This window comes from Saccopteryx bilineata, chromosome 1 (assembly GCF_036850765.1).
Source record: "Saccopteryx bilineata isolate mSacBil1 chromosome 1, mSacBil1_pri_phased_curated, whole genome shotgun sequence".
NCBI classification, from domain to species: Eukaryota; Metazoa; Chordata; class Mammalia; order Chiroptera; family Emballonuridae; genus Saccopteryx; species Saccopteryx bilineata.
Genome location: NC_089490.1, coordinates 123,358,239 through 123,384,458, shown reverse-complemented (window position 1 = coordinate 123,384,458; position 26,220 = coordinate 123,358,239). Strand labels below are relative to the sequence as shown.

At 35.2% G+C, this 26,220-nt stretch overlaps 1 protein-coding gene across 13 annotated transcripts in view; it reads left to right on the top strand.

Annotated features, from left to right (window-relative positions):
* SOX5 (SRY-box transcription factor 5) overlaps positions 1-25,370 on the top strand; it is a 1,095,444-nt gene extending 1,070,074 nt beyond the window's left edge. For all 13 annotated transcript variants that reach the window (XM_066264766.1, XM_066264755.1, XM_066264754.1 and 10 more), the window contains 4 exons: positions 8,655-8,763; positions 11,457-11,630; positions 18,206-18,422; positions 20,412-25,370. In XM_066264766.1, coding sequence (XP_066120863.1) covers positions 8,655-8,763; positions 11,457-11,630; positions 18,206-18,422; positions 20,412-20,715 — 804 coding nt within the window. In that variant the 3' untranslated portion in view covers positions 20,716-25,370. The remainder of the gene's footprint in view (positions 1-8,654; positions 8,764-11,456; positions 11,631-18,205; positions 18,423-20,411) is intronic.
* The last annotated feature ends 850 nt before the right edge of the window (positions 25,371-26,220 follow it).

The window sequence follows — 26,220 nt, the reverse complement described above, 5'->3', positions numbered from 1 at the left end:
CTCTCCCTCTCCTCTGTAAGATGAATAAATAAATAAAAATTAAAAAAAAAAATTAATAAAAGTGGGATTTAAATATCTATTCTAATCTACATTTTTCTCTCCCTTTCTCTAAAACTTCCATGGATAATTGAAAAGTGAACTATAACCCTGATGTGCCTGCTTCTGTTTGCCCGACACAGCATTTCTGAACCAAACTACAACTCTAAATAGTCCAATTATATGTAACCGAGGTAACTTCTGGCTACTGAGGCTGCATTTGTAAGAATGCTGACAGTTTTATAGTTTTTACTTCATGAAAAGAAAAAATTAAAGAGAATAGTTCTATACATCTCTTTTGGTCATAACTGAGTTACCTATTGTTTGCAGAACAATTATTATCAGATAACACTGACATCTGTGTAGTCCTTCCTCCTCGCAGACATCCAGTGCAGGCTGTGAATTCAGTTATTCATCTTTGTTGGCCCCCTGTTTTTCTCACGTTAACCCTTCTGATATGACTCAGTGTATACAGTATCTGTATCTACCCTGGCCTGAAATAACAACAAGGCTATTTTTTTAGTCTGTGGTTGAATGTTGACCACATATACAGACATTTGAAAACTCAGGTCTTACTGTTTTTCTCTCCTGCCTTCCACATGTCCATACCACAAGCACCATCATGACTAATAAGCAAGGACCAGTATTTTACCATGGCACATACGTGTCTACCTTCTTTATGAGTGATTTGTTTTTAAACATGGAGGTTCTTAAGATATTTGAAAATAGCTGATATTGGTTTCCTCTTTCTGCTCCATTCAACTCTCTTTTTTCAGTGCCCTGTGTAATATATCTATCATGACGACAGGATATTGGTAGAAACATAATCTAAAGCTGAGTTAAGTCCAAAACATTATGGTCATTGAGCTGCTCTAGTCTGCATTCCAATTCCTCTAGGAAGAATAAATTGAGATCGTTATGACATCATTTTTCTTAATGAAGCCATACAAGCTTCTTGTTAACACCACATCCTCTAATAACAGGTCTTAATTAATTCTTATAACAATCAGTTCTATTATTTCTAGAGCATACATTAAGTGTCATTGAGCCTCATATTTCTCTCTCCATTTATGAAAATTAGAGTTACTTATTTTTCATCAACTTTATAATTCTTACATAATAAAATCAATTATTTAAAAATCATAAAAAGTGATTCTATTTACCCAAAAGTCATTTTACTATCTTAGAAATTTACTCATCTAGATTAAGACTTGAATTCATAAAAACTGTGTTTTCTTTAAAACCATCTCTCTTCAACTTCATAATAATTCTTTTTTCCCCCTTCTTTTCCAACTGAGAGAAGGGGAGATAGACAGACTTCCACATGCGCACTGACCTGAGATCCACCCAGCAACCCCTATCTGGGGCCAATGCTTACAACCAACCTATTTTTAGCAGCAGAGGTGGAGCTTTCATGGAACGATCCTCAGCAACCAGGGCCGAGGCCCTGGAACCAATCAAGCCATGGCTGCAGCAGAGGAAGGGGGGGTGGGGGAGGGTGGAGAAGCAGATGGTTGCTTCTCCTGTATACACTGACTAGGAATTGAATCCAGAATATCCACAGGCTGGGCCAATGCCCTACCACTGAGCCAACCAGCCAAGACCCATAAAACTTCTAAAGAAAACTGCCAGTATATTTCAGTTGTACCAGATTGTCTATTGAAACTAAGGCCCTAAGAAATTTAGCTAGAATTACACTTCGACAAATATTTCATGAAGCTGGCTACCATAATTTCATTTAAAAAATTATAAAAATCATAGGATATGATATGAAATCATATTATGTCTTCTAATTCATGCTTTTTCTACTAGGAGAATATAGTGGAATTTAGAACGGGGAAAAAATCAAAATTAGAGAAGACTGATTTTGTAGATGATTCAACCAGAGGACACTTACAGACCTTTCCAACTACTTTGCTCATATGTCCCTATAATTCTCTGATGGAGAAAATGAATGGAAAAATATTCCTAAGGAATACATGATTTCAGAGTGCCTATGTGTCTGGGGTTATCTTAATGGAGAAATTAAAATTTGACCAGAGTAAACTAGTGAAAGATTTCTTCAAGTTGCATTATTGTTGATATTGGAGGAAAGTGTGTGTGTGTGTGTGTGTGTAAGTGCATCCTTGTATTTGTATATAATTTATATACAGTTGACAAGAAAGCCTTTTTTCCCTTTGTGCTGTTAGGTTATGTGGATAGATGATTATTTTTTAGAAAATGGTGATCTCAATAAGCAAGGGTGAAACTGAGAGGTTGAGGTGTGTGTGTGTGTGTGTGTGTGTGTAAGTGCATCCTTGTATTTGTATATAATTTATATACAGTTGACAAGAAAGCCTTTTTTCCCTTTGTGCTGTTAGGTTATGTGGATAGATGATTATTTTTTAGAAAATGGTGATCTCAATAAGCAAAGGTGAAACTGAGAGGTTGAGGGGTTGGACACATGCATTGTTTCTTCATATTTTACTTAAGCTGATGAAAAAAATCTCCAACTAATAAATTGTTATGACATTATAAATAATCTTTTATCTTCTTTGGTGGTCTGTGAGATTCACATAAATGGAGGGTTAAAACCTTTTTCTGTTTCTTTGTTTTTCCCGTGTCATTAGTATTGAAGGAGATCATAAAAAATGTGCAGCCAGAAGGAGTTTAACTGTTACTGAGTCAACATTTGACAATCACACTCTGTTCTGTCATTTCATGCATGTGCTTTTTATGAGTTTTATAGCTTTGTGAGCTTTATTTCAGGGATGTCCATTATGATAGCTGATCCACAGACCTTCTCTCCCTTTGTGTATGTGTGTATAGTGGGACGCAAAGCTCATCACTTATATGAATCCCAATTTCAAGGAGTAGTGGAGGAATCATCTACTCATGAACTATCTAATTCAGGCTTTAGCTTAAGTAACTAAGGAAATATCTACCTCTTCTAAAGTACAGTTTGTGTATTTTTTTTGTTTCAACTGCTCTATTGAATATTAACAAAGGGTGTGCAATTGGGCCTTTACAGGTAGTGACTTAGATTATATAGCTGTAAACCATCATGCTTGAAAATCAAATGGAAAATAAAGAAGATTGAATACATGATTGTAGATGATGAACAAGAGGAAAAAATGTCAAGAATTCTTAGAGTTGATACTAACAACACTCCTTTTTAGTGCATTAGTCTACTACTTGGCTATAGAAAATAGAAAATTATAACTATGGCAGAGTATATAATGCTCATTAAATTAACTATTCCTATAATTTTTATATGTTAGGAAGAATCCTTTTCTTTTCCATTTTCCTAATTGCCTCTTATTTTTACGTAATATTAAACATATATAATTCTTATTTGTTTAAACTAATACAAAATCTACTATCTATTTAAACCCTCTTTTGCAAATTAGGATTCAGGGACACAGGGAGGTTAACTGATTTATCTAAAGTAAACAGCTAATATACATGGCAGTTCAGTTAAGACATGATGTTCCTGATCCCAAAACCTAATATTTTCTAAATGGGTTATTATCTATATTTATAAATATGTTCTCTTCCCATTAATCCCTGTAGCCATTTGCCATTCAGAACATTCTTGGCTTAGAAAATACAGATATACTGACCACTTCTAAAGAACTCATTGACCACATCTCTTTAAATATTTCATGGCTCTCTTTGTTGATTCCCATCATAGCTTGGTGTCATGTGCAAACGATACATGTGCTGTTTTACATTCTACAAAATCATTGGATAAACCACAGAACCTACACCAGTTGCCAAATCCCCTAACTGAATATTAACACATTCATAATAGTTCTTTGTATGTTGAATTTTAGAATTATGCATTTGACCCCAAGAAACTATACTCTAATACTTTCTTTCCTTCTGTAGATGAGATACAATTTATTTGGATCTTTGTACAAGTCAACATAGGATCATAAGATTTTTCAAGCAAAGCCAGACTTTACCTAATGGTCCCCAATGTAGTAAACTTGCATAGCTGCTTACAATTTGATTGGTCAGATAAGAATCATTTTATTTTTTCCAAAGGAAATCTTGTTGTTCCCAATTGCTAGATTTTCTTCAAGAGAGAAAGCTGCAGATCATCTTGCTTGGTCTTAATTTATAAACCCTCAAGACTATTTCATTTTGACTACTCTGTATTAATAAATGTTAAATCATTTACTCAAAAATTTCTCAAAGAAGTACAACATTCTGGCAAGTATTTCTATAAATGTTTGCTTTTCTTTGATTTTTGTTTTATAACTAATATAATAAAAGATAGCAAAGAGAGAAACCAATGAATCTTGTCAGTTTCAGATCAGTGCTTAGATAGGTAAGAGGACAGTATACAGTAACTAGATTGGTGTCCCAGAACACTGATCTTAAAGTGGGGCATGGAGTGCTCCTATTTTTGTATAAATTATTAATTAATGTGGTATTTATTGGAGCCAGTTGAAAATAAGAGTATAAATTTAGTAATAATTGTCACTTGTGCCCATCAACTATTCTTTTTTGTTTCCCCAAATTCAATTTCTTTGATCTTTTTCATTTTCAACATCTTCCTATTTACCTCTTCCTACTTGATACATACTGCCCTCATTTTGTTTCAGCTGTGTCTATTTATAAAGAATTACTTTTATTATAATTACCTTAAGACTAAAAATATTATTGTTCTCAGTAATATTTGACCACTTGAATAGAGGCTCTTGGAAAGGGAAATGTTTAACCCAAGGAATAAAATCTCAAGTGATTGAGTTATTAGACATAGGTATACTCTTAGGAAGGGGCCAGCTGTGGAATAGGAAGAAGTAAGATGAGCGGAATCTTGCCTGAACAGGCAGTGGCGCAGTGGATAGAGCATCGGACTGGGATGTGGAGGACCCCAAGGTTGACAGCTTGAGTGTGGGCTCATCTGGTTTGAGCAAGGCTCACCATCTTGAGCCTGAGGTCATTAGCTCAAGCAAGGGGTCACTCTGTCTGCTGTAGCCCCCTGGCAAAGGCACATATGAGAAATCAATCAATGAACAACTAAGGAACCACAACGAAGAATTGATGTTTCTCATCTCTTTCCCTTCCTGTCTGTCTGTCTCTATCTCTCCCTCTCTCTTACTCTGTCTCTACCACAAAAAAAAAAAAAAAAAAAAAAAAAAAAAAAAGAGCAGAATCTTCCTAATGTACTAGCATTTGTGTTTTATAACATTTGACTGATACTTTCTTTTCCTTCACGCCTAAATAGGTTGAATTTAAACTTTTAGAACTATTCTTAAATCAAACTCATTCTTTTGGTGGTTCAGAATATTATCTAGATTTCTATCTACATGTAGATTTATATCTGCCTCTATACATAAGAACTAAATATAAACTTTTACTACAGGGTCAATTTTTATATGAAATTACATTTTTTTACCATATAAGCATTATATTTTTATATACCATATATTTACCATATAACCACTTGAGTTTTATTATATCCTCCTTACCTCAATTCTTTTATTGTCTTCTAAATTTGTTGTCAGTGAGAATTTCTAAAACATGGCAATGTTATCATTTTGATTTACATGCTATTGTAAGGTATCCTTTTTTGTGGGGGGATTTTTTATTTAGTGATTTTAGAGAGAGAGGAAGGGGGGAGAGAGAGAGAGAGAGAGAGAAACAGTGATATGTTCCTTTCGGTATCCTGAACCCACAACCTTTATTGGTATCTGGTCAGTGCTCTAACCAACCAAGCTATCCAGCCATGGTGTAAGGTTTTTTTTTTTTTGGTGTTTTTTTACAGGGACAGAGAGAGAGTCTGAGAGAGGGATAGACAGGGACAGACAGTCGGGAACAGAGAAAGATGAGAAGCATCAATCATCAGTTTTTTGTTGCGAGACCTTAATTGTTCATCAACTGCTTTCTCATATGTGCCTTGACTGTGGGCCTTCAGCAGAACGAGTAACCCCTTGCTCAAGCCAGCAATCTTGGGTCCAAGCTGGTGAGCCTTTGCTCAAACCAGATGAGCCCGCGCTCAAGCTGGTGACCTCGGGGTCTCGAATCTGGGTCCTCTGCATCCCAGTCTGACACTCTATCCACTGCGCCACAACCTGGTCAGGAGTAAGGTGTTTTAATTAAAGACACCCCAGGCTCTCCAATTCCTCCAATCACCTCTCATTTTCCATGTTCACATGTCTAAGAATTAGCCTATCCTACCATGTTTACATCCACTATCTCCCCCTGACATCCTCTTGAGAAGGATTGTAAATTCCACTTGGGTAACTGATTCAGTATATATATATATATATATATATATATATATATATATATATATATACACACACACACACACACACACACACACACACACACACACACTTTGTGCTTTAGAAGTAGATGAATAGAGGTTTATTGTAAAAACTGGTTGTGACTTTCCTGCTCATCAGTTGCTAATTTTAGCCTCTTGGTCAGATGGTCCAAGATCCATACAGGTGAACAGAGGACCTTAGAAGTCACTTAACATTTTATTCCTTTTCTACTCTGATTGCCTTCATTTTACTTTCTTTTTGGGGAGGGGGGAGTGAGGTGGGGGTAGGACAGAGAGAGACAGAGAGATAGACAACAGGAAGGGAAAGAAATGAAAAGAATCAACTAGTAGTTGCAATACTTTAGTTGTTTATTGATTGCTTCTCATATGTGCCTTGACGAAGGGCTCCAGCTGAGCCAGTGACCCCTTGCTCAAGCCAGTGACCATGAGAAAATTTCCCTGATCCTGCACTCAAGCTAATGACCTTGGATTTCGAACCTGGGTCCTCAGCTTCAAAGCTCTATCCACTGCACCACCACCTGGTCAGGCTGCTTTCTCTTCTTGAAAGAACTAACTTTAGAATGGAAAACTCTAGAAAAGATGGAGCATAATTGTTTTATATGCTGTTAAATCAAAATCTGAGAGGTGATACCTACCCAGTGTGTTCCCCAAAGATAGTACCGTAGTCATCATTAACCTAAAGACTTTCATATCATGTTGATGTGATTTATTTTTATTATAACTGTCTTCTATATTTACTATATTATACTGTCTTCTATATTATAACTATATTACTGTCTTCTATATTATAACTGTCTGCTATATTTACTATAAAAAGAGTCTCTTACACTGGTTCCCTGGTGTTTCTGAGCTCAGCTGAATATATACAAAGTTTCAACAAAAGAAATCCAGAATATATAAATCAGTTGAAAATACCAACTTTACACACAAAACAAATTGGGACAGGTTCTACATTTTTAAATAGATAATTTATTTCAATGTTAGTACTATATAATTCTATAGAACTACAGTTGATAAAACTATTTGATTCCCAGTGTCTGTACAATATTTTATGGTAATATACAATTAAAAATATTTTTATATTAAATCATATACAGAATTTGATAAAGAACAAGAATTCCAAGGGTTCTAAATTAAGAGAATATTTTTTATCTAGTATGTACAACTGTAATACTGTCGGACTGTACAAAGATAAATCATGTACTATATTAATTTCAATACCTTTTTTCTCTTGGTGGGAAAATTACTTAGACTCTTTACTTCTAATATCTTAAATTGTTGACTATTCCCTGTGAACATTTTATTGTGTCAATAGCTGTTCCACAGTGTTTGTGGTTTATTTGTTCAATTTATGACTGTGTTCCTCAGAAAATGAAGTGAATAATTATATGGAAACATGAGCAAATTTTTTATGAAATCCAATAGATGCTTTTTTTAAAACAGCTCTGGAACCACATCACCTTCAGAGAAATGATGGGGAGTGTTAGAGAAAGCTGTAAACCTTTTGTGTATGCTTTTTCTGTTCTTAAATTCACTTGGTTAATTTGGAAATAGTCTAAAATCTCTTGTGATTTAGAAATTAAGTGTTATATTTTTCTTGAAAATAATTTAGTTTGTAATGCCATGTTCTCCATGAATTGAAATCATGCACTGCATGCTTTTAAATCACTTGATTTCTTTGCCGATCTAATTTTGGTATATTTGTATCTCAAATAATTCGCCAACTCAATATTTTGGCTAAGCAATCCAAACCAAATTGTGGTCCAAGTAGCAGGCACTCACATTGAATGTACAGAACCTTGACAAGCAATTAGCAATGAATATTTAAATGTCTTCATTACCCTTGCATGAGGAATGCAGATGGCATTTAAGGAGATGGCAACCAGAGGGCACTCCTGTGAATTATGTTTCTATCAGTTGGTCACCTGACTGTTGGAAGACTTTATCTGGGCCCTATGCCACTTCTATACTTCTACTCTCTGTCTAAAAATAAAGCAGACATGCCAAATGTTATAAAACAGGTTGCCTTCATAAAATTTCTATATACATTTGTGATTTGGGAAAGTTATCTTCAAGGATCTCAGCATCTATCCTTTCGGCATACCAAATCCAAATGTGAAGACTGCAAAAGGGACTCTAAGAATAAGAGTTTCTTCAAAAATTACTGGTCATTTTCTTCAACTAGATAATATGTTGAATGTGGGAAGCTGAATGTATCAACATCCCATCCCTTCCAGAAGCTGATGTATTATCTAGGACCCAAGGGAAAAAAAAAGTGTCTGAATAATTATAATTTCCAAATTAAACTCTTATTATAAAAACTTTTTTTTTCCAGGAAAAATCAACACTGGAGAGTCTGACTCAGCAACTGGCAGTTAAACAGAATGAAGAAGGAAAATTTAGCCATGCCATGATGGATTTCAATATGAGTGGAGATTCTGACGGTTTGTGAAAATTATTTATATGCATTCCAATAGTGAACAGAGGTTTCTGTTTACTGCCACTTACAACTACTAAGAAATGTGCAAGACAGTCACTTGGTTCCTGACTGTTACAATAGGAGCTCGTGTGCACTGAGCAGTCCCCTGTGCCGAGCACTCTACCGAGTGCTTAGTGTCAGTCCTCTCATTCATCCCTTATACAATATCTGAGATAAACACTAGTACAGATAAAGGGATTGGGCTTCAGGAATTCTGAATCACTTTCCCCATGGCTACAGGGCTGTAAATGCCAGAGGCAGGTCTTGGATTAAAGATGGAATGATTTTAAAGCAAATACTCTTGATCACCATCTACCCTGCTTCTTGCTTCCCTATTTCTTATGTCTGAAACAAAGTTTTTAGAAATTTGTACATGTAAGCTCACTTTCCAGTTTTTATTTGTCAAATCCTCACCAGAATGCATGGCCCAGAGGACTTTTTTAGGGTGGTTACTTGTAGTTTGGAACCTTTCTCTCTTATACTATCTACCGTACGGTGAGGTGTCCTGCCTACCACTATAACCCAGCTACCAGGCTCCTAGCCTTCCTCTCATGCTCTGTTGTATGCATCATCTCTGAACATCCTAAACATACAGAGTGACAACTAATTAAACTGATAATCTAATTTTAATAGCACCACTAGGAGGGAAAAAGAAAGTGCTATTCCTCTTACACTGAGCCCCAACTTGAAACATCTCCCCAGTGTCAGATAACATAGATGCAGCATGTAAGAGTACTAGTTCTCGAATGTGATACTATTGCAGAGCAAGTTGCCTGCATATAGAAGAGATTGCACCAGGGCAAACCATACTTTAGGACAGAGGAGTTCACTTGAATCTCCCAAAATACACAAATGCCTATTTGTGCCTTGGGCCAATTCTACTTTTAAATCTAAGTCTGCACTGACCAAGGGACTAACCAAACCTGAGTATTTAATCAGATAATTCTGTCAAAATGGAATTTTATTCAGTTGGATATCCAAGAGAAGTCTGCCTTTTCCTGGCCTATTATATCCAAACATTTCCTTCTATTTTCTACTTTGCTTGGAGAAGATAAACTTGGCCTAAGTACTTAGAAAGAGCTTGTTTAGCTTTGAGGAAGTCACATAACATTCATTTTATTGCTTATGTTGCTGTAAGGTGTAAGAACAAGAAAAGGCAGATGTGCAAGTGATCATTTGCTAGTTACAAACCCGTTGTCGAAACATGTTTCCATATATTAGCACTCATTTTTGTCAATAAAAAGACCATTAGTAGTATAACACATTTCATAAATTTTAAGTTGTATTAGCATGATAAAGTATGTACAGGGTATTTAGCAATAAAACATCAAAATTTTGTGATGTTGTTTGTTAAATTCAGTCATACTTGCATGTAAAATATTGCCCAGTTTTCATGAGACCAAAGAGCATATAAGGAATAAGAAATAATGAGAAACACCACCAACAGATATGCTGTGTTTTTGCTTTGCTGCTATGGAGGTCTTCAAATCTGGATGATTTTGATGGGTTCCTATCCCTTCAAATAAAGAAAATAAATAAAGAGGAATACAAAGAAGGAAAACAAAAACAGGGCTTATGTCAATAATACACAGTCTAAAAATCTCAAATTATTTAAAAATTTATATGCTACTAAATTTTATCTCTTCCATCTTTTGTAATGGTTACCCTGGAAAACTTAGTGTCAGAGTTTTGTGTGTTCTGCTTCACTCTCTATCTCTCTCTTTTTTGCCTAAACTTAAATACCTCTGAAAGCAGTTGAATCTACTGAAGCTATTCTACAAAGTCACAGACATCCTAACCCTCCGGAAGGTTCCACTGTGACGCTGGTTCTGTTTTATCATCACGAGTCTTGCTGATTGGAATGTGAATGTGGATAACTTAGATATGAGGGACAAAATTGAGGGGAATGGATATATTCTTTTTTTTTTTACCTTAAATATGGTGCTGTTGACATTTTAAGAAACCATCATAATGTAACTGTATTTTTGTTCTTTTTCCTACAGTTTTCAAATATCCTTTGGGGAGTAGAAAGTCATTGCTGCATCAGCATATTTCATGCATTTACTATTAGCACATAATTTCAGAGAAAAACCAAACACATTATTGGAAAATATCTATATTGTATTTTAATCTCAACAGTTGATCTAGCAGCATTTTTATTTATATAACCTCAGAGTCAGGAAGAGGGTACAAGTACTCTGCTCTGATAGTCTTTAGGTAACAGAGACACATACTCACCTGTACTCATCCATTCTGTCAACATATTAGTGTTTCACAATTTTATGCATTTCTTCAGCTAGTTAATATTTCTATAGTACCTGCATGTTTATTGATCAATTCCAACTATTCTCTTTCCTATTTGAATCAAAGATGACATATTCAAGTTTGTTGTGTGCCCTTGAAAGTAAATAGCGAAATAATCTACCATTGTAAGAAAGGAAAATATATTAGAAATGGATTAAAAATACAAATAAAACATTTGCCCCCACAGGCTTATTACAGAAACTTCATAAACAAGCATCTGTCTCAAGAACTGGAAGTACTATTATCACATGTACTTTTTATTTTCAGATATTTTAATAGACTAAAAGAGTAACGCAAGGAATAGAAATGTCAAAAGCTTTAACACTAATGTGAAACAATGTTCCCTATTTTTAGGTAGTGCTGGAGTCTCAGAATCAAGAATTTATAGAGAATCCAGGGGCCGTGGTAGCAATGAACCCCACATAAAGCGTCCAATGAATGCTTTCATGGTGTGGGCTAAAGATGAACGAAGGAAAATCCTGCAAGCCTTTCCTGACATGCACAACTCCAACATCAGCAAGATATTGGGTAAGAAAAGTATTAAAGGTTAACTGATGTATGGATTAAATGTACAGTTCTGTTTTCTGTGCTTGTTGAAAGATAATGGGTTTGGAGGCCAGCCAGCTCATGTTGTCTGCTTATCTAAAAGTAAGTACATCACTGAACCTTTTCTTCCAATGGTGAAGGAGTCCATGCTCATTGAGAAATGTGCCCAATTAATACAACTAATTTAATTGAGTGGCTCTATACTAATTGTTGCAATAGTTTCTCTTCTTCAAAAATCTAGGAATATGTTTACTAAGACTAGGGAAAAAAATTTTCTTTTTCATGCGATATTAATAATCATTTTGATATTTTATTTTTATCTAGTTACCTTTCTTGTTCTTTTTTTAACATACTCATATTTATATGTCAACTTTGGCCTACACTTAAAAATCCATATACAAAAGAAGCAAAAATTCTACCTGTATGTTTTTTTTCTTTTTAATTTTATTTTTAATTACAGTTTACATTTAATATTGGTTCATATCTCTCTCAGGTGTACAGCACAGTGGCCAATCATACACTTCACAAAGTGATGCCCTGATATTTCCAGCACCCACTTGGCACCATACATAGTAACTAGAATATTTTTCTATGTCCCCTATGCTGTACTTTACATCCCCATGACTTTTTTATAACTACTAATTTGCACTTCGAGGCACTTCACCTTTTTCACCCAGCCACCAAACCCCTCCACTTAGAGGAAAAACATTCTTTCATATGAGCTAGTCAACATTGGTTGTTATCGTATTTACTATTTCCTTTCCCACTGTGGAATTCTTAGAGTGGAGTGGGCCAGGGGTGATGGGTCTGACTTAGGACTAGAACTGAAATTCAGTTTACAGAGTCAGTCGGACACAATAAGATGCAGAATGCATTTCCATACTGCCATTGCCGCTTCTGGTGGAACAGATAACAAGGTACATAATTATCCTTATCCGTCAACCATGAAGCACATAGGAAAGATGGGTGAGAGGAAAGGTACTTACACTAGAGACCTATTATTAACCAATTTAAGTCCCAGAAAAATCAGAAAGACAATTCCATTTCTTTTAGGGATCATCACCACTATTATTGGCGTTATCATCATCTTCATTTTCAAGAAGCGTGGTGGCCAGGTACTGGATAGCCTAAGCAAATTTTGATTAATTCTCTGCCTTCTAAGAACCAAAAAATAAAAATAGAATTGAAACACCTAACTCTATCAAGAAATTTTAGCTTTAACAAATCAGTGACAAAGTTTGTCTAAGTTGTTAAAACTTTTTTTTTTATTTTTTTATTTATTCATTTTAGAGAGGAGGGAGAGACAAAGAGAGAGATAGAGAGAGAGAGAGGAGAGACAGAGAGAGAGAAGGGGGGGAGGAGCTGGAAGCATCAACTCCCATATGTGCCTTGACCAGGGAAGCCCAGGGTTTTGAACCGGTGACCTCAGCACTTCCAGGTCGACGCTTTATCCCACTGCGCCACCACAGGTCAGGCAAAACTTTATTAAAATCCATAATACACTTGGAATTACAAGCAGTTAATGTAGTGTCCTTTTGATTCTTTACATTACGAAACGGATCATCCAAAAGTAGTGACTAAACATATACATGTGTTTTTATGCTCTCATATTCTCAGAATGGTAACAGATGCCAACCAGTCCACAGAAAGCATTTGTAAAGAGACCAAAACAAACAAAAAATATTAACCACTTGAAAGTGTGTCCCAGTTTTCACCCAAAATGGTTTTGAGATTTTTTAAATGAATGTTATTTTTAAAAAAGATCTAAAACTTTAGGTGTACCTATAAAATGTGACTACTTATAATAAAAACTGGAACTGATCAAAAACAAATGCACTTTTTTTTGCATCTCTTACCATCTCTGATTTGTTTTTTCTTCTTATGACTATATTCTACCTTCCATATGAAACTTTTATTTTTTTAAAACACACCATACCTGTTTTATTTGAAAAAACTGTAGAAAAGAACAAAATGTTTTATGTAACCATATCTCCTATTTTTATATATTAGTCATTTTCAAATGAGAATTCCCAAACTGTAAAAGTAAAACCAACTAAATACTGAGATTGCTTAAACTGTCTTTATATCACTCAACTCATGTCTGAATACTAAAAAAGGTAGTAATTACTGATTAAAGTTTTATCCTAAGTATAAAAGAAATATTAGTTTTGATGATATAAAATATTTTAGAAAGATTTAGCAAAAGTTTTTATGGGAAAAGGATGACTAGCTAAAAGAATTTATTTCTGGTTAAAAGTAAAGGATATTACAATAACCATATGATTATATTATAATAGACTACATGAAAGAGAGTTCTGCCTAATTTCAGACTTTTCAATGAAATTGCATTAATTAAAGACATAGCAGGAAAGAAAACGCTGAGATGTTTGGAACCTCAATATTTAGTCATTGCTTAAAATAAATAAGTGATCTTTATATCCACAAGATTATTCTGAATGGCCCATTTCATATAAAAGTACAAAGAAAGCTTGATGTTTTCCTTTTTACTGATTGTTTTGGATAACAGCCTCCGACAGCATGCGCTAATTCATTCTGCTTAAAACAGGCGCTTGAGCTGGGTTGACATTTTACGTAGTCTCTGGGGATCCTAGTTGACATTTTAAAGGGCTTCTAAGCATTTTATAATACCCTAAAATCTGGTTTTAATAAGCCATTCTGCTGAAATTGTTAACATAAGAAATCACCTTTTACTGTTTGGCACTAGATCAGGGAATGGGGGACATCTTTTTCTGATTAGATATACAGTAGTTGAAGTAAAATGTGCAAATTCATTACAGACCCTACGGAGATGAATGACAACATTGTTCAGCTCAAACTCTTCATTTTTATTGTATCGCCAGATTTGGAAAGGAAAAAAAAAAGCCAAAAAACATTTCAGGGCTGTTTTTTTTCCTTTATTTTGAACATCAAAAAAATGTTATTGACTCTTCCTCTTTGTCATCAGAAGGAATACCCAAATGTCCTTCCTACTTTTAATTGTAAAAAGCCAGTCTTTTGATAAAGCAGGGATCTTACTCCCTGTACATGGTCCAGGATAAGCAATCAGCCATATCCAAATCAAGTAAATGTTTTCATACTTTCAGAAATAAATGAAATGCTTTCCTGCCATTCTTCTCCAGTGGGTGTCAGGGCTTTATGTCAGAGTTGTGGACAGTGGTGTCCTGCAAAGCCCTTGAAACCAAAACCTAACTTGTTATTTGGCTACAGAAATTTTAATTAAAAATTGAAAACTGCAGTAGCCACCACTGAAACACTGTTCTGCACTGTCATAAAACAGAACTAGCCATTTTATCTGTCAGTGCTTAAGCTATCTTCTTTTTTTATGCACCAATAATGAGCTATCAGAAAGGGAAACTATAAAAACAATACCATTTACAATGGCATCAAATAAACAAACAAACAAACCTAGAAATATATTTAACCAAGGAGGTAAAAGACCTGTACTTGGAAAATTATTAAGCTATCTTGATTCTTAATTTTAAAAGCACTAGTAACTATGAGATGGCCATATTTTAAACTGTAGCTTTAGATTCAGTGATAAATTCAGAGAAATTATATTATTAATGTCTATATATTTTGTGATTCTGTGTCATACCAGATTTAGAAGCCAACTACTCTGATAATATATTCATCTTTTATTATAGATAGATATAATTTCATCTATATATACACTCTTTATTTCTCTGCATTTGAGCTATACCTAGCTTTCTTTAAGTTCTCCTAATCCCCTTCCTACTGCAAGGCCAGGACCATGCAATCTTCCTCCGTAGGACGTTCGTTCTTCTCTCCCTGATAAAGACAGGGGTCGTTTCTGCAGCAGAGCCCTCCTCACCTACAGACTGATTCCACCCCCTTGCCATATGTTCTTATAGCTTCTTGTACTTTCCTCAATTATAATTAAAATAGTAAATTTTGTAATTAGCTGTTTAACATGTTTCTTCTGCACTTCACAAAGATAAGAACTATAATGATTCAACACTGCATACTCAGTAATTAATACAGCATCATGCATACAGTGGAAAATCTCAAGAGTTTTCACATACCAAAGCAGGTTACTATGAGGCATAAACATTTCCTTTCCTTAGAGAAACATATTCTTTTTGAACTTACAGAACATTTAGACTTAGGGAAGAATCATCAGCCATTCCCATTTGAAATGAAAACGCCAGATGTGATGAAAACGCTCTATGTGTTGATAAAGATAGCTAGTGAATTTTGAGTCAGTCATTCTTGATCCATGTTTCAGTGTACAGTCATCCCTCACCATATCATGGTTCACTTTTCACAGTCTCACTGTATGGTGGATTTTTAAATGGTATATATCTAACTTGATATCGTGGATATTTCTCTATAGGGTGGGGTTTTGTGGTATATAAGTATTTTTATATATTTAGTATAATAATTATTTCTGTGGTAAAATAAGCATTTTCTAGCCTAAAAATTGAAAACAATATAACAATATTAGTTAAAATATATTAAAAGAATATTAAATAAAAAGAAAATATAAGACCGCTACTTCATGAATTTTCTCCATTGGGGGTAGAGGGCTCGGGAACCTAACCCCTGAGAGAGACGAGGGACTACTATATTCCTATACTTATTCAGTAAATTAACTTTCTTCAACTTACTTTTTCACTCCTTGATACGAGGTCCAAAATTCTGGTATACTGTGTATACTCATAAGAAACTCCACAAAAAGACTTGATCCAGTTCAATAGTATTATAGCTTTACCTGTGGATATATTTACTATGAGAACAACATAATGGTTTTCAAGTACTTCTAGAGAGTTACTGTTGGGCAATAAGGAATTTGAGACTATACTTGCAGTTGACAGTGTTGCACACTGCTGATTAAACATATTTGATAAAGACATAGAAAAATAAATTCTATTATTTGAACTATAATCTGGGTTTCTGTTATAAATTGAATAAAATCATGTTGGCTGCCTAGATTGGAAAAATCTGTTTCTAAATCTTTGTAATGCCTGTGTGGATATATCCACCCAGGAAATATCTGTTCCAATAGGAAACAGTTCTAAAAGAGGAAATAGTCTCTTCCACTGCATTTCTTAAAAAAAAACGTAACAGTTCCTATTGAGGAATTTTCTGTGAGAACTGTTCATCAGAAGGTATTTGTATTTGAGACACAGAGTTACAGCTGAGTAATGAACCCATTTCAATGCTTTTAAGATCTTGCTGAGATGATCCTGGAAGGCTGGCAAAAGCAACAGGGCCAGCGTGTGGTTAGGAATCTCCTAATTTCAGTTATTTGGATCTGTGTGCATTTGGGTAGGGTTAAGCTGAATTCTTACAGATAAACACACTCCATCTGCAGGTAGACTGATTTTTTTTCACATTCTTAATTAAAAAAATTATTACTATAACTTCTTTTAGTACTATACATAGCCATACTGATAGAACCTAAGCTTTAAATCATGTCTATTTTGAGAATTAGCACAAACTATTTGTAATTAAGCTTTAACAGTTGTTGTTTTTTTGTTGTTGTTGTTTGTAATCCTAGTTGAATCCAAACCAAAATTAAAAGTGAAAATAAGGGGGAAATCAGTCTGGGTGAACGTTATTAATACATATCATATCACAGGAAGTGGCATCTCTATATATTATTAAAAGCATTTTATTAGAAGTCTGCTGTACTTGTGAGTGAAATTCTGACCTCTGCTAGATCATACACCATAGTAGATGGGTACAGGGATGTAAAGACATACCTGTGGCACACTTTCAATTCCAGAAATCCTGACTTTGAGTCACAAAACTTCAATGGAATAGTTGTGTGACTTTGGGTAAGTTACTCCATCTATTTGACTTCAGTTGTCTCAACCTATGGAAATAGGCATAAATGCTGTCTGTTTTGCAGGAATATGGTTAAAGGTAAAAAATGAAACAATTTATGTTCAATTTAAGCACAGTACCTAGCACACAATAGTTAAACAATGCATGTTTATTAATATTTTATACTGAAAAGTTTTATGAAATGAAATTTTAAACTGTAATTCTTCATGTAAATATACTTAAACGTTTTGAGATAATGAGAATTATATGTAATAAACATTAGAAACATTTGTAGTAAGTGATGTATCCCCAAGTAAAAATACTCAAAAGTAGGTAACCTCAGATTCAAAATACGTAATGAGTTTTTGCCTAACTTTTCAGTTCACACTTGAATTATATCATGGTCTAATGTAGAAATGAAAAATATATCCATTAAATTACCTGTGAGCTTTTAAGTACATGCCAGACTAGTTTGGCTAAATTGTTAATTCATGCCAGAAAAAAATATGTAAGTTGCTCAGTGTTTCTACCTTCGGGTGCACGGTTTCTTTGAGGGTAGAACCACCAACACCTCCATCTTAGTGGAATCTCACCTCTTTCAGTCAAAGATCATGAATCAAAACATTATTAGGTATTTCTGGGTTTGGGCCAACTTTTTTACTTTTGCTTTTCTGGTTCTCAGGTGTATCTTTTTAGGATCCTTAGCAGCTGTGCAAATTGGAATCCTAACCTTCCTGTTCTCTTAGGGTCTCGCTGGAAAGCTATGACAAACCTAGAGAAACAGCCATATTATGAGGAGCAAGCCCGTCTCAGCAAGCAGCACCTGGAGAAGTACCCTGACTACAAATACAAGCCCCGGCCAAAGCGCACCTGCCTGGTGGACGGCAAGAAGCTGCGCATTGGGGAGTACAAAGCCATCATGAGGAACAGGCGGCAGGAGATGAGGCAGTACTTCAATGTTGGGTATGGACCTGTCAGTCATGGTTTTCTAGGGAACACTCCTGTGACCCTTAATGGGGTGAGAAATATTTGTTTAGTTGGTAAAGCAGGATTTTGAAAAAGAACCTGAACACATTGTAGTTGCAGAGACTAGATTCTCCCCAACACGATCCCGGAAAAGAATATATCCTTGTGAATTCACTTCAAGCTCTAATGGCTCTAAAGGAAGATTTGTTAGCGGCTGGTTTGAAAATCCAGTGACTAAAAGTAAATAATTTTCAAGTTTGCTATTCAAAACTTAGAAGTATTATTGTTTATTTCCTTATTGGCTTTCATCACTTCCAAGGCTTCGTAGAGATAAATGCCAGCACAACAGATGATTTAGTTGAATTAATACAACAGAAAAATAATTTTGGAAGAAACACTAGTTTCTGAATATAGAGGGGTGTTTGGGCTACCAGGGCAAATATGTGGCTTTGGCAGAGCCCACAACGTAGGGTTTCTATTTAGGGTACAACCGGGTGGGGATGAGAAAACTCCCCTCTGAGTTAAGAATGCGGCTCCTGGGATGTTTTACCTGCTTCCTACAGCAATGCTGTTGACCACCCCATGATATGCTGCCTGCAAGCACATTGCTTCTGCAGAATTTTCTCAAAAAATACAGAAATAAAGTTGCTCATATTTAGAACAGAAGTTAGTAAAATCCCAAGAGTATTTTTAGAATAAATACTGTTATAAAAATGGTCAGAAGATACCTTAGAAAAAACCTTTTCAAGCCCTGGCTGGTTGGCTTAGTGGTAGAGCGTTGGCCTGGCGTGTAAGAGTCCCGGGTTCGATTCCTGGCCAGGGTACACAGGAGAAGTGCCCATCTGCTTCTCCACCCTCCCCCTCTCCTTCCTCTCTGTCTCTCTCTTCCCCTCCCGCAGCAGAGGCTCCATTGGAGCAAAGTTGGCCCCGGGTGCTGAGGATGGCTCTGTGGCCTCTGCCTCAGGCGCTAGAATGGCTCTGGTCGCAACAGAGCGACGCCCAGATGGGCAAAGCATCGCCCCCTGGTGGGCATGCCGGGTGGATCCCAGTCAGGCGCATGCGAGAGTCTGTCTGACTGCCTCCCCGTTTCTAACTTCAGAAAAAACAAAACAAAACTAAAAAAACCTTTTCAAATCTTCTCCATACCCTCCATGCCCTTGAAAGAGTCATTCAGCTCTTTCCAAGGGCCTGTGATTAAATGCCAGTGTATGGTTCTTCTCAAAGCTGAGTGTGAAACCCAACGCTTCTTGGGGAAATAGTGAACATATAAATGAATGAAGGAATGCATAAAAAGAACACCATTTATTAATCCCTTCCAAATGGGTCAGCTGTATAATCGGTGGATACCAGTGCAAAATGGAAATACAGGGTCCCTGATAAATAGTTATTAAGAATTTCAAGACTGTCTCTGACATCAGACCTTTAAGACAAGCGAGGATCTTTCTCAGCCCCGAGGTCTGTGCAGCTTCAGAAATTAATTGTCCACCCACAGGCCTGGCCCTGCTTCTCACCCCACCTAAAACTGTGTCAGGGACGAGGGAACAGTACTACTGTGCCATTCTGGTGAGTTCTGGGCAGTAAGACATTATTTACAGAACTCTAATACTGTAGGATTTTTTCCATTAACATTGAATTATAATTCTTTTTAAAAATGTTTCTGCATGCTATAATAAAGGAAAATGAACTTGGGGTCAAGGACTTGGGTTCTTTTGCTTAATCTCTCTGCACCTCAAATCATTTCATAAACTGGAATGTAACAAAACAGAATTACTTTTAAAACCCAATGGGCAACATATATGTCTTGTAATTTACACAGAAGTAAGGCATTGGGATCAAAGGATGATACAACTTTTTAAATGTTGGGCAATAGGGTGAAAAATCACTGACTTCGAGTTGAACAAACTGAACAAACTAATTACATAGCAAGGCCTGTGTCTAACTATTCACTCACCACGGTCTCTTTGGGGGGGGATTTCTCTCTGGCAGGCAACAAGCACAGATCCCCATCGCTACTGCTGGTGTCGTGTACCCAGGAGCCATCACCATGGCTGGCATGCCCTCCCCTCACCTGCCGTCAGAGCACTCAAGTGTGTCTAGCAGTCCGGAGCCTGGGATGCCCGTCATCCAGAGCACTTACGGTGTGAAAGGCGAGGAGCCACACATCAAAGAAGAGATTCAGGCTGAGGACATCAACGGAGAAATTTATGATGAGTATGATGAGGAAGAGGATGATCCAGATGTAGATTATGGGAGTGACAGTGAAAACCATATTGCAGGACAAGCCAACTGATAAGGGTCAAAAGATTGTTGTGACTTTAGGACTTAAAGAAGCCCTAGCTGGTTCATCCTTACCAGTGGCCAAGCACATTAACTTTCTCATACACTGACTGTTACTTTAACTGTTAGTCTTAAATAGATGGGACATCAGCTGACTAATAGACCTCAGCCTCAAAAGGCTTGGAAAGGAAAAAAAAAATACAACAAGCAAACAACAATATCAACAACAAGAGATTGAAATAAGCTATGGGTAAAATAATGCCAGTAATTCAGCTGCTACATCCAAGCACTGAAGTCTTACCCGTCAACTTTTTTTTTTAAATAAACTTTATGGCTGTTTGTTCTACAATGTTCTAGAAATTCTCACTCAGGTACACAGTGCCAACAAGTGGCTTGTGAATGTGTTTTGTTGTTTTGTGCTACAATTTTTAAAAAGAAATAAGTTTTGTTTTGTTTGGGGGGGTTTTCTGGGGTTTTTCCTTATTTTCTTTTTTTTCCTTTTCTTTCTTTCTTTTTTCTTTTATTTTTTGTAATGCACCTGACAGAAAGAAAAAAAGATGAATTTCTCTTTACTTCTCTCCACCTTCTCCATCTCTATACTTTAAAGATGGAAGTCTGTGCATGGGGGGGAAAGAGGGAAAAAGAGCCTGTTTTTAACTTCCTTGCTATCTATCCATCACAAAATAAGCAATTATTTTCTTTAGAGGATTTTATCTATTGCACACCACACTACATCTTTGAGCAAGTGCCAAATTTGTACTGAAGTGTTGACCCAGTTCATTTCTTTCCTTTTCTTTTTCCTGTTCCTTCTTAAGTCAGGACAGTGTTGTATCTTAGACAATCCCTTGAAAAACCTGAAATACCAGCAGCTGGTGAGATTTGACTTTTTGTTTGGAAACTGTAGGTGCTGTTCTCAGGTGAAAAGAGAGAGAGAGACATAAGAAATTTAGAGAAAAATATTTTCTGATCTTGGATTTTTGTGTGTATGTATGTGTGTGATTATGGTACTAATAGGAATAACATTGGACCATTGTGAGTTAAACCCACACCTGGGGATGAAATCCCACATCCTCCTAAGTGACTGGTCTGGAAGCAACCTTGACCTTGACTTTGCACTTCAAATGACAACCAATATAGGGCTCATAAATTATATTTTTAAAGTTCTAATATGATTATTATTGGATGAATCAGGTGGCCCTCTCTAATAGATGTGTGCATGTATAATATGGAAGCTATTAGCAAACTGCTCCCAGATGTCCCTTCTCCCTGGTCAGTTGGTTTCACTAATGTTTGCTACTTAAGGATTTCTGTTTGTTTTTCCTGTTAATAACTTCGAGCAAAACAACTGTTTTCCTTGAATATATTTGCCCATTTTTCAGAAGTAGAGATTTAGCTTATTTCTTCAACATTCCATCCTCTCCTGATGAGGAAATGGAACTGATGATTTATAAGGGATTTTTCATCTCTCCATCAATGAGGTGGAAGCCATTTGCATTTCAGAATTGTGGGCCATGTGCATCTCATGCCAAAATAAACCAGGATTTGGTTAAAAGTCATCGCAGCCTACACAATGGAGCCTGGCTGAACCCAGCGATCCTTGCCACTGCTCTTCCCTGGCTGTCAGACTGATCCACCGGAGTCCAAGTTCAGGTTCCAGCAAGTATATGCATAAAGCAACAACGGATGGTGATGGGACTGCTTATTTCAATTTTGCCAGCCAAATACTAAAGCAGTTTTAGGTCTTGTACCAATAAACACAAACTGACTTAAAGTCAGTTGCCATTATTTGTGCGGAAGTATCAGACAGTAAATACTCCAACCAGTAGTTTGGATATGCTATGATTTTAACTCCTGCCATTACTTTCTATCCCACTCCCCAAACCCAACCTCAAAATTTGATTTTTACATATAAATAAGAAAAATATCCTTTTTATTTTTCTCTCTCTCAAAAGACTTGCTCTGGGGTTTTGCTTGAAGGAGCTGATCATATCCTGCATGTCAGAGATTTTGTTTTGTTTGTTTTTCCTGTTTGTTTTTTGATGACTGTATTTTCATTTGAACTGCCTCTTTTTGCTAGTGTTGTAATAATGATGATGATAAAGTAATAATAATGATAGTAATAATAATAATAATGGTCAGCTGTTCCCAGATTAGTAAGTTATGTATAATTTATTTCTCCCTTTCTATTTTATTCTGCTCTGATTTGGAAGTGCAGCCAATAGGCTGTTAGATATTTAAAATGAATTTTCACGTGCACACACACACACACACACACACACACATTTACCCATATCATTTCACTGCTTTTTCTGTAAATTTTCTCCTTTTAAAAAATTTGGCCCCAATAATGTCAAGTTCTGGTGTTAATACAAAGGAGTGAATTAATAGGAGGGTCGTGTTCAATCTTAATTAACTTATACTCTCATCAGTTGTTTTAGTTATTTAATTGCCACAGTCATCTAGAGCCAATTTTTTGTTTTTGTTTCTGTTTAATTCATTTTGTTTTAAGCACTCTGGATAAGAAAAAATAGACACTTGTTTTTATATCATTATTATGTACAATGTGAAAACAGATTTTTAAAAATTTGTTCTCTGTCTTCATTAAGAAATTCTCTCTGATTTATGTGGGTTCACCTCTCACGTTTGCTGGATAGTTATTTTACTCCATGATATAAAAATAATTGGTTTTCATTTCATGACTTTGGGCTACAAGAATACTTTGTTTTAGCTCCAGGTAGATGCCACTTGAGGGCACTTATGGCTGAAACCAATTCTCATGCACATACCAGTGAAATGACAAAACACTTCTGTTTGGTCTTTTTGTGTTTGTTTTTTATTCTGTTTTGTTTAAAGGGAAACAAGATTGTTAATGGTGACCTTTAACTGTTGAAATTCACAAGTTAACTTTATCAAGTTAAATGTATGTCATGGAGACGAAATTGTGCTTGGACTGAAACAAAAAGCAAATTCATAACCCTGCGTTATATTCTCTAGCTCTGACATCTAACTCACTTGTGTTACAATTTTTTTGCCTTAGTTTTCCCCAAAAGAAACAAAAAAAATTATATTAATGATTAAAGTGCTTTGAAGTCTTTTGATAAAGGTGCTATAAATAGCAACATACTGTGTTAACAATCGCCTTCTTGGCATTTGATTGATTTATAAGTTTTTAAAGTATCCTAAACCTTGTATTCTTTTTTTGTGCCCCATGATGACCAAAAAAAAAAAAAAGATAAAGAAAATGAAAGATCAAACTAAATGAACACACTCTCCCTCTTCTCTCCTTTCTTTCCTAAACTCCCCATTCACCTCTCTCTCCCTCCCTTCCTCTTTCTTTCTCCTTCTCCTTCTCTCTTTCACACACACACACACACACACACACACACACGCACACCCCCCAGTACTGGGGAATAATTGTTCCAGAATTCTGTTTTCTATGGCAGTTGTAATCAGTTCCTCTGAAAATAATCATGTTTTAATATAAATCTAAGAGAACATTACTGGTAAAAAATAAAAGTTCTTCATTTATAAGTTACTAATAATTAGGCTATTGGGTCAAATACAAAAGTATTCTTTAGTACACTTATACCTAAATTAGCTACATCAATTTTTAACATTTATTTGGCATTGGCAGTTAAGAGTTAACCCATGTACAAAATCCCCCCAATAAACATAGTCATTATTTAAAACAAATCCTCTTATAAGAAAAAAAATACAAAAGAGTGTCCTTTGATGAAATTATTTCATTGATTTGATTTCTGGAGTAGTCTTTTTACCTTAATTTGTTTAAAGATAAATTATCTTTAAGTATTTCATGGTCCAATTTCATATATTTTCTTAATCCAGAAATTGTTACTATTCCCAGAAGAAACCTCTTATATCACATTGAAAACATCAAAAATAATTACATTTTCAATTATTCTAATAGGTAAATTATTGAATTGTAATAAACAACTGTATATTTGCAAGCAGGTTTATAAGATATTTGTTTATCAAGTTAATAGTAAAATAAAAATTATGGGGTCTGCAAGAAAAAATATGAAGCCCACTTAAAGTGGTTCAGATATCCTTTGTCTTGTAGGGCATAGGTTTTCATTTAGACAAGCTTTTACAACATTTAATTTTAAAATTTCCTGTAACTATCGGTTTCCTAGGTTGAAGATGTTGTGTTGAGTTTTCTACTGATTGACTCCTGTCCTCCCCAGTGTTTCTGTCACTGGGGCACTAAAACAGTATTTATATAGCTCCACTGGCTCTAAAGCTCTCAGTCCTTCTAACATTTTAGATTTTATGAGTAAAAATGGTAAAAAAAAAAAAGTAGAAAAGAGACAATCAAATGCCTGGAGCTTAAAACAAAGTATGTGCAACCTACCATCTCACTTGAAATTTAATAAAATAAATAATTATGTAAATATAACATAGAGTTATAGATTTATATTTTGTTCATAACACATAGTGTAATATAAGTTGTATATTTTCATGTTTTTGGTTTTATGTTATCATTCATGCCACAATAAAATAAAACAGGAGTTTATGTACTCTTAAAAAAAAAGATGTGGGTTGCCACCAACCTGTTTGTTTGTTTTTGTTTTGTTTTTTTTTGTTTGTTTGTTTTTGCATTCTCTTTTTTCAGTATTACTGCCATGCAAGGCACCAATAAAAACAGCAAATGTGTTCTTTACCTATTATACTGTGTTTCTTTTCACAATTATTGTTATAGAGGGGTAATCAGTTTTATTATGAAAAATGCAAAAGTATTAAAAATAATTTTGTTTTGAGTATAAAAAACTCCATATCCTATAGTTGACTTTGAACTGGAAACTAAGGGTTTATTTCTTAAAGATGGACATTCTGAAAAGGACAGGCAGAAGTTGTTATAATTCACCACATCAGAAAAGGATATAACTTCACTATAATGTCAAAAAATAACCCTCTTTTATATAGAATTGAGTCTAATACTGTTAAAAATTCTAGAGCCGAAAGCACCCTAATGTTGTTTTCCGAAGCTTAATACTATTATTGGAGTGAGTTTTCTACACTTCAGTGTTGTCTTTCATCCTATCATTTGTCTAGGGAAAAAGCCTAAATTTGAGATTATGAATTTACAAATAAGTATAATTTTCAACTTGCTGTCATCTAATTTAGAACAACAAAATATTCTAAATTGTTTAACACTCTGACATTAATTAGCCTCTGGATTCTCTACCTTCAACTTTTTTGCAAGTGTTAAACACAAGAAATCTCCTTTCCTTCAATAGCAGTTTTTTTGCTTATCTCTTCTGCCACAGTGATTTTTTTTCAATTTATGATATGTCTACATGTAATCGTTTCCTGTAACCCTTTTAGTTTAGTTGGTTGGTTGGGTTTTTTTAGTAAGTATCAAGACACTGACTCATATAACATCTGATGCAGATAAACATAAAGTATACAAAGAGGATATATTCTAATACTTTGCCCATTGTATAACTTAACAGTAATGTTTTACAAAGTTTTTTTCGTGAACCACCTGATTCAGAAT